This window comes from Phalacrocorax carbo, chromosome 1, assembly GCF_963921805.1.
Source record: "Phalacrocorax carbo chromosome 1, bPhaCar2.1, whole genome shotgun sequence".
Classification (NCBI taxonomy): Eukaryota; Metazoa; Chordata; class Aves; order Suliformes; family Phalacrocoracidae; genus Phalacrocorax; species Phalacrocorax carbo.
In genome coordinates this window covers 146,109,509-146,125,285 of record NC_087513.1, presented here as the reverse complement: position 1 = coordinate 146,125,285, position 15,777 = coordinate 146,109,509, and the positions used below count along the sequence as shown (strand labels likewise).

The 15,777-nt window shown below is 38.1% G+C and overlaps 1 protein-coding gene across 1 annotated transcript in view; it reads left to right on the top strand.

The window, feature by feature from the left end:
• The first annotated feature begins 265 nt into the window (after positions 1-265).
• TSGA10 (testis specific 10) overlaps positions 266-15,777 on the top strand; it is a 30,938-nt gene continuing 15,426 nt past the window's right edge. Inside the window, 11 exon segments of the mRNA XM_064445417.1 lie at positions 266-298; positions 982-1,191; positions 1,918-1,983; positions 3,382-3,488; positions 3,490-3,577; positions 4,076-4,231; positions 4,574-4,747; positions 4,921-4,998; positions 8,455-8,606; positions 10,024-10,139; positions 15,191-15,345. Coding sequence (XP_064301487.1) covers positions 266-298; positions 982-1,191; positions 1,918-1,983; positions 3,382-3,488; positions 3,490-3,577; positions 4,076-4,231; positions 4,574-4,747; positions 4,921-4,998; positions 8,455-8,606; positions 10,024-10,139; positions 15,191-15,345 — 1,335 coding nt within the window.

Here is a 15,777-nt window from a genome sequence, read left to right as displayed (position 1 = left end):
CAGCCAGTTCTCTATCCACCTCACTGTCCGCTCACTTAATCCACACTTCCTAATTTTACCTGTAGGGATGTTATGGGAGACAGTGTCGAATGCCTTACTGAAGTAAAGATAGACAATATCCACTGCTCTCCCTTCATCAACCCAGCCAGTCACGCCATCATAGAAGGCTATCAGGTTGGTCAAGCATGATCTTCCCTTGGTGAATCCATATTGACTACTTCTGATAACCTTCTTGTCCTCTACATGCCTGGAGATGACCTCCAGGATGAACTGCTCCGTCACCTTTCTGGAGATGGAGGTGAGGCTGACTGGCCTAGAGTTTCCCAGGTCCTCTTTCTTGACATTTTTGAAGACTGGAGTGACATTTGCTTTCCTCCAGTCCTCAGTCACCTCTCCTGTCCGCCATGACCTTTCAAAGATGTACCTGAAGAAAACTCTCTGAATATTAGAATCGAGTGAACGTTGCAGAATTCCGTATTCAGTGATACTGATTACTCATGCATTACAGGATCAGCATGTGCAAACAATGGAGTTTCTGCATTGCACTGTATCCATATCTTGATTAGCCTGGGATTTTAGAAATCTGAGGACTCAGAAAATTGAAAAGATTTATGAGGCTTTAATGCTCCAATAGACAGAGCTGTTACAATATGTTGATGGTGCCAAAATAGTAACTTCTGGTTTCTTACAAAAAGGCCATATAATATTTTTTATAAGACAGTTTTATTTGGGGGAAATTATTAATCTTATATTGATTATTTGATGAATTAGGATTAATACCTGATGTGCTACATTTCTGCTGGCCTTTGTGAAGTAAAAATCAATCTTTTCAAAATGGTGCGAGTAGTGTGCATATTCTTCATTTCTGAATGACATATACTGATTTTTTAAAGTGTAAATTACTTCTTATTATTAAATATTTCCTGCAAATCCATCAAAAAAAGATGAAGTAGAATACTTCCTTCCTCCTTGTCCTCACAGATTGAAGATATGAAGGAGATAAACCATGAGCTAAGGCAACATGTCAGACAACTGCTTGATAAGGATCAAGTGGTGGGAAGTCAAGTGGATAGGTTCACCTATAAAAATGATCATCTGTCTAAAGAACTGGCTGTAATTGGCAAACTGTCTGAGCAGCTGGAAAAAGAATTGCTACTGAACACTGCTGATAAGGAGCTTGAGGAAGCAAAGGTATTAGAATTAATATTGTGCAGTGATATTTTTACGTTTGCTAATATTATGGGGAACTGTTTGGGGTTTTTTTGTTGGTTGGGGTTTTTTTTAACATTTTGGGCTGGATTTCTAGCTTTCGTCTCTGCTTTGAAGTATATTTGCTGGGATGAAGGAGTAGGTTCTGGCCAGTGTGGTAGTATTCAATTGTAGAATGGTTCAAGGACTAAAATCACGCGTGCAGTTGGAAAGAATGTAATTTAATTGAAAACTGCTTTTGATTTCACAGAATAATACAAAATTGCATTCTATGCACGTACGATTATGTGATTTAGTAGTAGTGGTCAGATAGGAGAAAGCATATCCTTTGTTTGCAATTAGTGTGACTACATGCTTACTTCTTTAGCCCATAGGTGTTAGTCAAACAGTCCCTGTTTTCAAAAGTTTGTCGGTCAGTCAGTTCTGGGAAAAGGTATCTCATGCTTCCCTTTACATTCACTAACCTGAGGGTAACTCAACTGTTAACTGTTTTTCCTAATCCTGGACTGCATATGAAGATAAAACTTTCAACTGATTCCCTTGTAGATTAAGTTTATTGTTACTAAATTGTATGGTTTTAGCCTATTCAAACTAGAAAACATGTACAAAATGCTCCTTTGGACTAGACCGTTGAGCTAAAATGCTGGCTTTGCACTAACATTTATACAAAATTAATGGATCTCTTCCTCTCAATTTTTTTTATGGTAGATTCAAATTCAACACCAGCAGAACAAGATAAAGAAGCTGGAACACATGGTGAAAACACTAAGATCTGTGAGTTAAATTTGTATCCTTAATAGAGATGTAGCTATGAAATCAAGTTGTTTCCACATTAAATTAATACTTGTACAAGTGAATTTCACTTACTTTGTTTTCACTTGTAACAGACAAGTTATACAATGGATAAACATATCTGTTTTCATTTGTAGTTCACTGTCTCTACATGGACAGTAATCTGTTTCTGTTTTGCAACTAGCCTGTAATGATTTTGCTTTTGTGAACCTTAATAATTTTTTCTTACATTGCATATAACTGTTTTAATACCTTGTAAATCACTTGAAAAACAGAAAAAAGTAAATTTTTTTCTTTAAAATTTTTACCTTAATCTGTCTTCCTTAAGGTGTAATGATACTGTTGGAATATTTTGAAATGTATACAATGTTGTAATTGTAGAAATATTTGTCAGTGGTAAATCTAATTGAAATTAACATTTGAATTTAGTAAGTGGACTCATTCACTTTCTTCCAGTATAAATTGATAGGGAATTTTTTAATGTGTTCGAGATAATAATTTTTTACTGAACTTAAAGATTTGTCTCAAATTTCAGGGAGGTGGGAGTGGCTGGGTTTTTTCATTCCTGTATAAACTATTTGAGCTTCTGCCACAATTCTGCAAATAACCCCCCTCTGGAAAAGAAAAAAAACCAAACCACTGACCATGTAGAACTTACTGCTCAATTATTCTGGAAAGTTTCGATCCTTTAGCCAGAAAGTTTGGGATTTGAGACCTAGATTCACTGAGAGATTTAGATGATTAATTTATAAATTTTCAGGAATTTAAAGACCTACTTCTGCATGTGCCTTAACAAAAATAGTAAAATTACAGAGTTTAGTATTCCCTAGGTACTTAAACTTTCATGGGTCCGGGTACTTTCCACAGATAGATTGTAATGGAGAGGGATTTGGTGTGCAATTTTGAACTTCGGAATTGCAGTTCATCTTCAAAATCTGTTTTAGGGCCCTACATGATTTCCTGGATTTCAACTGTACTTATTTGCACACTATATTTCCATTTTAAAAATTTTCCTTCCATGGATCTTAAGCAAACATAGTGGCCCAATTTCTTTCACATTTAAAAATTCATTATATATTCCAATACAAATCTACTTAATTGTCCTCCTTAGTTTTGAACAGATATATTCCAAGTTAATTACATTTAGCTTTTATGTCCTTTTCTGTCCTGTTAGATCCGTTTTAGGAGATTCAGACATATTCTGCAATATAACAAAAAAGCCAAACTACAGACATTCAGAAGTTATTTTAAAGTATTAAATGGATATTTATTTTAGATATCTGCTTCATCTTCATTTTGAAGAGTATGTTTATCCATTTTATGTTGAAATATAATTTATTACAAAAGTTCTATTTCAGTGAATCATTTTTGCGCATGCAGGTTATTTTAGAAACAGAAGCTGAAATAAAGCAAGTGAAGTCACCTTCAAGGCTTGATACCTTTATTAAGACGTTGGAACCGGACAGAGAGTACTGTAAATGTGAGACAGAATTTGCTGAGGGTATTTAGAAATGCATTTTCAAATCCTAAGCAAACCTCATGTGGCAGCATGTCAAAAAAATTTTCATCCATCCAGGTGAGGCTGGGAAAACACTTTGCAAGAGGAGGAATGCGTTTTTTTAAAATGTTGGTTTATCTTACGCTAAACTACCAAAGCCATTAATACCAGGAAGAAAAACTAATCACTTATAAACAGAAGGGTGCGTAAGAGAGGAATGGGCCAATAATGTGAACTTAACTGCCACTTTACACTGCATGCATGTCTATCACTTTAAATGGTTACTGACAACTGCTTACGTATTAAGTAATTATTAACGTGATTGTCAGTACCATCTGTGATAGACATTTGCCACTCAGAATAATGCATTTTAGTGTAGTTAGTGTATTTTAGAAAGTGGTATGTATATCTGGTCTCTAATACTAAGAAACATATATGTACAGTCTTGACTATCTAGAGGTTACTAGGTTGAAGGCTTATTAAATCTTTTTCTAGACATTTCCAAACCAGATATAATAAGAAAGCATATCAAGTTTTGTTTCTGTACTTCAACTTTATATCACCTTATTCTTTAAGGGAGTGAGTTCTGATCCACAAGTTTTGCAAATATTGAGAGAACGTGAAGAACTTAAGTCAACGCTGAAAAAATATGAGCGCCGTGTGGCAGAAATTCAGGGTAACTTCAAAGTTTTAACAGCTGAGAGAGACAAAATTGTCAATCTTTATGAACAGGTAATTTTATTTATATTTTTATGATTAATTAAAATAACTTAATATGATGTGCAAGAAAAAAATCCTGGGTTTGTGTAAAAAAATAAAAGCAAAGCATATATTTTAAAAATAGAAAAAAGTTGTGGAAATTCTATGATTTGAATCTTTCAGTTAAATACAAGTTTGTAAGTGCTGTCCTGACTTAAGAATGTTTTTCTGAATCAAAGAATGTAAGCAAAAATCATTACTTCATCTTTGATATTGCACAGTTTCTGGGACACTCTGCATTACCAGCCATATGCCACTGTAACATATTACCTTATCGACTCCATTTTTTTGTTATGCTGCTGTTATTAAAAACAGGCACAGGAAGAGATTTCCCGACTTCGTCAGGAAATTATCAAATGCCCCAGGACTCGTAAAAGTACTGTGACAGCTCAAGCTATGTTAAGACATGTGGAGATTGAAAGGGATACAGCACTGTTAGATTTCCGAAGGATGACTACAGAACGCGATAGCCTCAGGGAGCAGTTAAAGGTTTGATTGCCCCCCAGCCCCAGGGCCCCCAAGGTTATTTAACATGAAAACTACTTAGTACTGTAATTAAAGTTGCTAAAGATGTCTATTCTAATCTTGAAAGTTAATTGCATTACATGTCTGTGGTGAGTTCAGAATTATTCTTTGTGTGTTCTTATTGTTATTTGATACAGATTTCCCAAGACACTGCGTTTAATGAAAAGGCTCATTTGGAACAGAGAATTGAAGAGCTAGAAACTACCATTCAAAATGTAAGGGAAAATAATTACTTATGGAATTGTAAATGTAATACAGCTGAGCCAGCACTGTGCCCTTGTGGCTAAGAAGGCCAACAATATCCTGGGCTGCATTAAAAGGAGTGTGGCCAGCAGGTCGAGAGAGGTTATCCTCCCCCTCTACTCTGCCCTGGTGAGACCACATTTGGAGTACTGTGTCCGGTTTTGGGTCCTCCGGTTTAAGAAGGACAGGGAACTGCTCGAGCAAGTCCAGCAGAGAGCTACCAAGATGATCAGGGGGCTGGAGCATCTCCCTTATGAGGAAAGGCTGAGAGACTTGGGTTTGTTCAGCCTGGACAAGAGAAGACTGTGGAGGGATTTCATTAATACCTATAAATATCTGAAGGGTGAGTGTCAGGATGGGCCTGGACTCTTTTCAGTAGTGCCCAATCACGGGACAAGGGGCAATGGGCACAAATCAGAACACAGGAAGTTGCAGCTAAACATGAGACAGAACTTCTTCCCTGTGAGGGTGCCAGAGCAGTGGCACAGGCTGCCCAGGGAGGCTGTGGAGTCTCCTTCCCTGGAGACATTCAAAACCCACCTGGACGCGTTCCTGTGCCCCCTGCTCTGGGTGTGCCTGCTCAAGCAGGGGAGTTGGACAAGATGATCTCTAGAGGTCCCTTCCAACCCCTACCGTTCTGTGATTCTGTGATGTTCACAGTTAATCCTGCAGGCCCAAACTGACTGCTTTAGAATCATAGAATCATAGAATTGTTAAGGTTGGAAAAGACCCTTAAGATTGAGTCCAACTGCTAAGATTGAGTCCAACCACTGTTTTTTCTGTTGGGAAACAACAGGCTGAGAGCAGTGGATGTCATTTACCAAGATAGTAGCAAGGTTTGGTGCTGTTATCTGCCATGTTCTTGTATCCAGGTTAGGATGTTACGGTCTAGATGGGTGAGCAAATATATGAGGGAAAATTTGATTGGATGTTCAGTCTTGTCAGGTGGCAGTTAATTTGGCCTGGAGACTTTTAACGTGGAGCACCACAGGGGTTTGTTCTGAGGCCTGTCCTGCTGAATATCAGTGACCTGAAGGAGGCAACAGAGTATGTGCTCATAAAGTTTGCAGGTGACACCAAATTAGGGAAGACTCTTGATATACTCAAGAGCAGGACTGTCATCCACAGAGATCAAGACAGGTAGGAAGAATGGTGGAAGGATGAGCAATGATGGGCATCAGTTGAAATGAGAAGTGTTCAGGCTGAATACAAGGAAATGCTTCTTTCCCATGAGGACAGTGGAGCAGTCCTCAGCTTTGGAGATTTTCAAGACTGGACTGGACAAAGCCCTGAAGAACCTGACCTCAGAGCTGGCCCTGCTTTGTGCAGGAATTTAGACTAGAGACCTCCTGGAGTCCATTCCAATGTGAATTTTCATATGTTTATATGTCATTAAGACCTGAGGCTCCAAAACCAAATGTAATTGTACTGTTCTGGCAAGTCCTGTTTAATATGGTGTTGTGGTTTAACCCCAGCTGGCAACTAAGCCCTGCACAGCTGCTCACTCACTCCTCCCCAGTGGGATGGGAGAGAAAATCGGAAGAGTAAAAGTGAGAAAACTCGTGGTTGAGATAAAGACAGTTTAATAGATAAAGTAAAAGCCAGGTATGCAAGCAAAGCACAACAAGAAATTTATTCACCACTTCCTACTGCCAGCAGGTGTTCAGCCATCTCCAGCAAAGCAGGGCTCCATCAGGCATGATGGTTAGTTGGGAAGACAAATGCCATAATGCCAAACATGTCCCCTTACTTCCTTCTTCTTCCCCCAGCTTTATATGCTGAGCTTGATGTCATATGGTGTGGGATATCCCTTTGGTCAGTCGGGGTCAGCTGTCCCAGCTGTGTCTCCTCCCAGCTTCTTGTGCGCACCCCCAGCCTGCTCGCTGGTGGGGTGAGAAGCAGAAAAGGCCTTGACTCTGTGTGAGCACTGCTTAGCAGTAATGAAAGCATCCCTGTGTTAACAACACTGTTTTCAGCACAAATCCAAAACGTAGCCCCATACTAGCTACGACGAAGAAAATTAACTCTACCCCAGTCAAAACCAGTGCATATGGTTTAAGTTACTTGTGTGTGCAATTGTTTGCTAACATATGGTGCTAAAACAGAAAACAAGAACATTAGTAAAATGAATATACATCTTAAAATATATTTACAGTCTTGGTAGAACTTGATTTTTAAATAGATTAACATTGATTTCTGTAGTGTATCTTTCTTCGAGGTCTTGTGGTTATAAATTCTGGTTCATTTTCTTTGTCCTCTTCAATCTTTTAAATCCTACCAAGCTTCTAAGTATAGTTCCAAGGATTATAATATTAAACTGACTGCATCTGTGATGAAGAATACACTGTTGGCTTAAATAGCTCTGAGTACTCCGAGTAGTAAATTAGCTTTAATCACATGCTTGACAAATGATGTGTAGCGAATATTTGGAATAGTCTTGTTTTAGGTGCATCATCTTATTTCTTCAGTTCATTTGGTAACCTTTGAGGGTGATACATCAAAATGAAATTTATGGCACTAATATTGAAAAAGTTACTGCATACCAGAGGCTTACTGACTTGCTCTTCAGCATTCTGACCTTTGATTATAGCAACACAGAAATTACTACTGAAAGAAGCAGTAAATGAGGAGAGGGATGAGGCTGAGAATTTTTTATCTTAAAAAAGGTGTTTCAAATAATTTAGAAAGGACAGTTCTTTAAATGTTAAGTGTAAGCATTTTTGCCAGAGATAGGTTAGTGGTTAGACTTGATGATCTGAAGGGACTTTTCCAACCTTAACGATTCTATGATTCTATGATTCATTTTAATAATGAAACACAACTTTCTTTAAACTGGAGATTTCAAGCTAGCTTTGCTGGAGTCTGTGTAAGAGTTTCTGGACCCTTTCTTTGATATAGGCCCAGACCTGAAGGCCTCATGGTGGTAACTTGGTCATATAGTGCTTTACGCAACTGTTTTACAGTGATTTCTCTACGCAGTTATCAGCATAGCTATATAACTTAGTAGAGGTCTAAATCCATCACTGGTAATATTGTAACCAGAACTGCGATTTTTCCCTTCCTACACTAATAATAATGTTTTCTGTTATGTTATTTTGCACTGAAAACTTTTCATGTTGATCAATGCCAAACATTTTTGTCCTTGGGCATAATGACCAGCCTAAAATTTATTTTAATAAATGAAAATATCCCCAGAGATCTGAAAGCAGGAAAATGATTGTCCTTCAAAGGAAGTGAAAACAGTATTTCAGCTCTTTGCAAACTACCTTCACTAGACTTGGAGTCAGGCCCTGACTAAATGAGATTCTTGGACATTTCTCCTTCAGTAAAAGATTTGTGCTAAAAACAGAGTAGAATTTGAATTAATAGGAGAAGTTCTATGTACCCATCAGCTTTTTTCAGCTTTTAATATTTTATTATATTTATAGTTAGATAGGGAACAGTTAGAACAGATGTCCAGAGCAGAGCTAATGAAAGACACCATTGATTCTCTGGAAACTGAGATGAAGAGACTGGCAAGAAAAGCACTGGACTCTGAAACTGAGCTGAGCCGACAGGAAGCTGAATATGTTTCACTTAGGTAAGTAAAAGTATATAATTACATTAGTCTGATGAGTAATGTCAGCCTATGTTTGTTGGTTTTCGTAACTGTTATATAGCTCAAAGGGAAAGGAATTTATGATAGTAGTTCTTAAGAACCATCCTTCTTTTTGGAATGAAATTGTTTTCCACAGTGCTTATTTATATGTAAATGTTCTTGGCTTGTTGGTATTATATGCTGAAAATCATCTTCAGTGAAAGTAAAATTCACTCTGAATTGGAGTTAGGAGCTTTCTACTAGAAGCTGCAAGGATTGATGTTTTTTGGTAAATTGCATATGAATTTAAAAAAATTTATTTTTATTATTGTTTTTATAGAGGCAAACAAACATGTAAACTAATGAGTGTCACGTGTAGTTAGTTTCAAACATCTTTTTCTTAGTCCTGGAGTTTTTTCATGAGAGGAAATAAAACTGAAGCCTTGCATAGGGTTTGTGGCCTGCTGCTCAGCTGGAGTTCTTAACCACGTTCTGAAGCACACAGTGAGACTAGACTCAATCGAAGCCTTTAGGGAAGAAAGCACAGGACAGCAAATGCAAGATGAAAAAGGATAATTTACTGACTGGAGGGAAAGACGAAGCACGTGTGAAGAGTGTGTGGAGATAAGGAGGACTAGATTGCACACTGAGCTAGGCTACAGAGTGAACAGACCGCAAGAGAAGATACTGTGACTTTTTCCTCTTGTATTTCCTTAAATATAATTCAGTTAGGCAAACGCTCTCCTAAACCTGTGTGTCCTTACAAGTGACTGGTGTAGTCGACAGGTGGGTGTTGCAGGCTTTTCTGTTGGATTATGACTGGTGGGAGTGCTGGGTGCTAGCATGCAATATTATGCTGGCCTGCAATGCCTCTCTAAGGATGCTGTGCTTTCTAAAATGCCATGAACTCCTTTGCAAGTTCAGTCCTGAGTTACTACTGCTTTATAATAAGTTGTCAGATCTATGAACACTGTAAACTGTAAAAGATTGAGTTGTTGAAGATTAGTTGCTGCTACTAAAATATCTTTTTCTTTTCCCCACAAACCAGGCTGATAGTTCCTTCACTTTCTTCAACAGTTTCAGAATCATTAATATTACTACTTGATTTGAACATATGACTTGGGTATAACTTAAAATAGGTCAAGCATTCCAATGTATGTCCCAGATGATTTTTATTTTAATAATTTCTGAGAAGTTTTTATGTCCACCTGCTGTAAAGAATGCTTCTTATTCTTCTGGAGTATTCAGACTTCAATATCCAGAGATCAAGGTTAAAATTAATAAAAGATCCCAAGCAGGCTTAAATATACAGAAGAATCTTGCTTTTTCTTAACTTTTGCAATTTTAGTGACATTTCAAAAAGGAAAAAATTAACATATAAACTTCTGCATTCCCCTGTTGAATGCTTCTGCTTTTCCAGTTTATTGAATGAAAAGACAGAACAGAGTCTTTCAGAGGCTCAGCAAAGCCTTATTAAGAAAAAGTATGAAATGCAACTTACCCAAGAGAAAATTATGCTTTTGGATGAAAAAATCGGTGAGTGACATATTCAGTTTTTGTAATAAAATTCAATAGGCTAATGGTTATATTACAGCATTTTTATTTTTCTTTTCTTCTTATGGGCTGAAAGAAAAAGTATTGAATGCAAATCTACTTTTGACAGTTTTAGCATTTCAAGTGCAAAACATCTGTTTGCTTTCATTATTGGAAAGTGTTTGCATTTAAAAATTATGTCATAAAGCTCTCACAGGTAAGTTTCAGTGACAGCACACACTGTCAGCTGAACAATATGTGTTGATTCCAATGTGCAGTGTCTGAGCACATCAGTTATATTTATGATCCACTAAGGCAGTGCTAGCACCTCTCAGCGTCATAAGATGATGACGATGGAATCGGGAAAACATCCTTTATATCCTATACTGTATGTTGCACCTTTTTTTATATTATGGGAGTAAAGGAGGTGGATATAGGAATTATTATTCCTGTAATGGCAAGGAATGTGTTCTCACTTCCAAAATTACAACTATATTGTGTTAGACATCTTCTGTTATTTTCTATAGATGCAGTTGTCATAATCTGTTCTAAATGGCAGTGCTGAATTTGTGATGGGAAAATAAAGCTAACCTATAGATAATGACATGTAATGTTAGAGCTGCCTTATGCTATTAAAACATCTTGTTTTCTGTTACTTACAAATTTCAAACTCTAGTTATTTGGATTTAAACATTTCATTCAAGATGAACATTTCATTCAAATAAATAAATTGCTTTGAATAAGCATTCAAAGTGAACTTAATTTTTTTAACACTTTAGCTAAGGTGTTTAAGCCACTCCTGAGAAGGCTAGAGAAAAAGATGTTTTGTCTACGTTAAAATCCACATATTTTGTTTTAAAAGTCCTATATCCCTGGTACAGTAAAGCAAGGGATGTAATATTTGATAGGCATGTCAGTCTGTGTGTTGTTGCATGCTTTTGATCGTTCCCAGGAAATGTGTCCAAGTGAAGCATATTTTAAGACTAAAAAAAACCCAAAAAGTTCATTAAAGCTGAACAGAGGCTTTTCAGAATTTGGCATCTGAGGTCTCATATCATGATTGAAGCATGTTCCAACCTAGATTCATTAGGATTTTTCATTACTGTGAGGCAAGTACAGGCAAAAAAATTTTGAAATTAATGGAGACCGTCTATATTGTGCTAATATCCTGTCACCACAGGGCTAACAGTGGAAGATCCTGAAGGAGAGGAACTACGCTATGGGTATAGGGAGAGAATGTACTGAGAGAAAACAATTGAGAGGCTTTTACTGAAGGATCAATAAAGAGAGGATACTGAGATTACAATTTGGATGAGGCAGCGTAATCCTACTGAAATAGGTAGGAGTAGTAAACTTAATAAAGAGCCAGGAGACAAGAATAGGGATATTGGCTGGACAAGAATTTCCAGTGAGGAAGACTGGCTATCAGGGGAGACTGTAAGCAGGAAACGGCGAGACTGGGAGCCAGTGAATGGAGAGACAGAGTGTGGATATGGCACCAGGGAAAGCTGGGGCAATGCAAGAAATCAGAGTCTGAAAATGAATAAGGGCAGGGGGTGGGGGAGCGAAGAATGATCAGAGGCATCCAGTGAGGAGAGCTAGTATGAAGTGGTTAAAGAGACTGGAAAAATCCTTAAAATTGGATGACTAGTTCAGAGGTTGTGGGTAGGACTTGGAGCTATTGGACACACACCATGACTAGAGTCAGTGGGCAGCTATACACACAGAATAATTAGGACTGGGACAATAAAGCTGAAAGCAGGAGAAAGATTGGAAGTAAAAAGAGATTGAGATGGAAAATGTGGATTTAGGTATTTAGGTTTGGTAGGGAAGGAATCTAGGATGAGAAACCTTAAGACTTGGGGCTGACCAAAGTGAAGAGAAAGGATGAGCAGCTAATGGTATCTTCTTGGAGTGGTACAGTTGGAGAAGATGGAAAGAAAGTGTGTGTGCCCACTAGAGAACTTTTTCCCTTTTGGAGTCTGTAATGGAATTTGAGATTTCCAAGTCTTGTGTTACCTTCTCATGTCAGCAAAATAATGTAAACTTTGCAAAGTGTCTCTTTCCAGTGCTTGTCTGCAGAGAGAACAGCAGTACAGTCCCCCAGTGGTTCGTCTTCTATGTCATGTGCCACATGGTGGGAATCCAAATTGTGCTTTTTGTTTTTCACACAAGTTAAATAACTTATTTCAGACAAACACTAAGAAGTTGGGAATGCCGGTCTTAAGGTTGTCTGTACTACTTAATAAATAAACTCCAAGTTTATTTTTTTTAACTTACAGTGTTGTTTTTAATGACATTACCATGTGGTGTTTTTCTGTAGGAGCCTTTGTGCCAACTTTTGCAGAGTTTTGTAGGGAGCAAATCAGTGTTGTCTAGTGAAGCAAAATTGTCTGTCAGATCTTCTCCTTAGCCAAAAGTACAGTGAATAAAGCAGGTAATTGCAGAAAGAGAAAGCACACGCTATTTAAACTGTTAAATGTTGTTATGCAGTATTTTATATTATTGTTGTCTGTACATTAGAATTTTGGGGTGATGTACATCAAATATTTTCAGAATTGCTTAGTAACTATACATATGATGTATTTTCAGAATGCCCAATTTGAGACTTTGGTTATTAATTTTAAGAAATGTTGTGCACTCACAGCTGTGGCAGCAATCCATGGTTGGGTTTTTTTTTGAATATGTAATACTTTCTGTCCTGAAAATTTAGGTCACAGTTTGGGCATCCAGAATAACCAGATAGCATTTTCAGTTGATCTTTCTGCCTTCATTCCTTCTCTGTAAAATGGTGATAACATACCCTTGCTTAGAATCACAGAATGGTTGAGGTTGGAAGGCACTTCTGAACGTCATCTTGTCCAACCTCCCTTCTCAAGCAGGGTCACCTAGAGCCAGTTGCCCAGGACTGTGTATAGATGGCTTTTGAATATCTCCAAGGAAGGAGACTCTGTAACCTCCCTGGGCAACATGTTCCAGTGCTCAGTCATCCTCACAGCCAAAATAAGTGTTTCCTGATATTCAGAGGGAACCTCCTGTGTTTCAGGTGGTGCCCACTGCCTCTGGTCCTGTCACTGGGCACCACTGAAAAAGCCTGGCTCTATCATCTTTGCACCCTGCCTTCAGGCATTTATATACATTTGTAAGACATACCACCCCCCCAAACTTTCTTTTCTCCAGGCTAAACAGTGCCAGCTCTCCCAGCTTTCCCTCATAGGAGAGATGCTCTAGCCCCTCAATTATCTCCATGGCCCTTCATTAACTCTCTGCAGTGTGTCCATGTCTCTCTTGTACTGGGGAGACCAGAACTGGACCCAGAAGTCCAGGTGTATCTTGTCAGCTGAGCAGAAGGGATGGATCACCTGCCTTGACCAGCTGGCAATACTTTCCCTAATGCAGCCCAGTATACCATTAGCCTTCTTTGTAGCAAGGGCCCATGGGTGGCTTGTTTTCAATGTGCTGTCCACCAGAACTCCCAGCTTTCCTGCCAAGTTGCTTTCTAACTAGGTGTCCCCCAGTATGTACTGGTGCCTGGGGTTGTTTCTTCCCAGGTGCAGGACTTTGCACTTCCCTTTGTTAAACTTCATGAGGTTTCTGTCAGCCCATTTCTCCAGCCTGTCAAGGTCCCTCTGGCTGGCAGCATGACCCTCTGGTGTATCAGCCGCTTCTCCCAGTGTTGTGTCATCACGAAATCCCTGACAGTACACTCTGTCCTGCCGTCCAGATTGTCAATGAAGGTGTAAAACAGGACTGGATGCAATATTAACCTCTGGGGCACAGCACTAGTTACCTGCCTTCAACTAGACTTTGTGCCACTGATCGCCCTCTGGGCCTGGCTGTTCAGTTTTCAATCCATCTCACTGTTCATCCAGCCCATATGTCAACAGCTCATCTGTGAGTATCTTATGGGAGTGTCGAAGGCCTTACTGAGCTCAAGGCAGACAACATCCACTGCTCTCCCCTCATCTATCAGGCCAGTCATTTAGTCATAGAAATTTGTCAAGTTGGTCCCCTGCGTGAAGCCATGCTGACTGCTACTGATGATTTTCTTGTCCTTAATGTGCCTGGAAATGGTTTCCAGGATTAGCTGCTCCATCAGAATTTTCCTTAGAGTCAGGTTTGAACACTGTCTTAGTAGGTTCCAGAGCCATGCATCCAAAAATCTGAGGTGGAAACTTGAGCATCTTTCATCTTGTGTTTTGAAATAGGGAAAGATTCTGTGTTAAAAAATAGAACGTGACTATATGCTATGATGTCCCTGAAAGACTGAGCTACAGATAATTTTATTTTGAATGTTTTATCTCCTGGAAGTAGTTATTAAGTATCATTCAATAAGCCCAATTACACTGATATCTAAAGATCAATGTGCAGCCTGCATGGTTTTTATGAGAAGTAAGGTCCGCTCTAAGAGAAGGGTTCCTGTGGTTCTCCTCTGCGAATGCAATGTATGCAGATTGTATAAGGATTGATTCTCTGACCATTTAAAGGTAAATGTGGTGTGTAACACCTTATTAGCTGAATGAAGATAAGGAGAGACATCTTGTACAATTTGATTCTGTAATGAGTAAATTACTTTTTTCATTATTATCTTTGCCATTTTAAAGTGGTGTTGAATTTTATAATTGCATTACTCTTATAAAAAGTTCTTTTAAATAAAAAAACTCAGAAAAAAACTGGCTATTATCAGGATATCAATCTCTTTTACTTTATCAGTCATTACACGCTGTAGTCTATGTATTGCTTCTGTCTGTTGTAATTCTGTTTAAGCCTTTATTGTTATAATACCCAAGAAAGTTATTTTTAATGATCTAAATATTTGCTGTTTAACGATAGGTTTGTTTTGAGCCCAGTAATTTAAGGCCATGATCTAAGGAAGATTGCAGTTTTATAAATATCAGTCAGATTATTTATATGTTCCGAAGAGGTATATGCTTCAGTATTTTCTTGAAGGGGAGCTTTTGCCATGTTCTTTTATGCTTTAGAAGTGTATCAAAAGAATTTTTATTTCAAATGGGTTGAATTAATAAAAATTAGACCATTCTAATTGTGTCCAGAGAACTTTTCAAGACAAAGTCTTGTACAACGAGAGGAGATCTGTGCTTTGAAAGAAACAATTGCACAGCTTGATAAAGAGAAAGCGTCTTTGCAAGACCGTGTGGAAGAAGGAAGAGAGAAGATTGCTACTTTTGAGGAAAGCCTGGCAATGAAAGTATGTTCTAACATGTAAATAGTCACAAAAGGTAAACAGGGAAAGGATCTGTTGGGTCATCACACCTATCTTATATTGGTATCTGCAACAGTGCTCAGTGCTGACCTACTTCTGCTCCAGTTTCAAGGCAACAATAAAATTCATGTTGGCTTTGACCGCAGTAGGTTTGAGCAGTGCTGCGCATCTCATGTTTGATGTTTTGTATGGTTTATACTTATTAAGTGAGGAGACTTTAACTACTTCCCTGAAGTAGAGAGAGTAAATTAGCCAGGAAAATATTTTGTTTATCATAAAATCTAGCCTAAAATTCCTTGGGGTCCACCGATGTTAAAGATGCAGGATGCCAAATAATATTGCCTTTGTTGTCACTGAAGAAGCATCTGAATTATATTCTTTTCACCTTAAGGTATATTGCACAGCGTGATTTCAAAC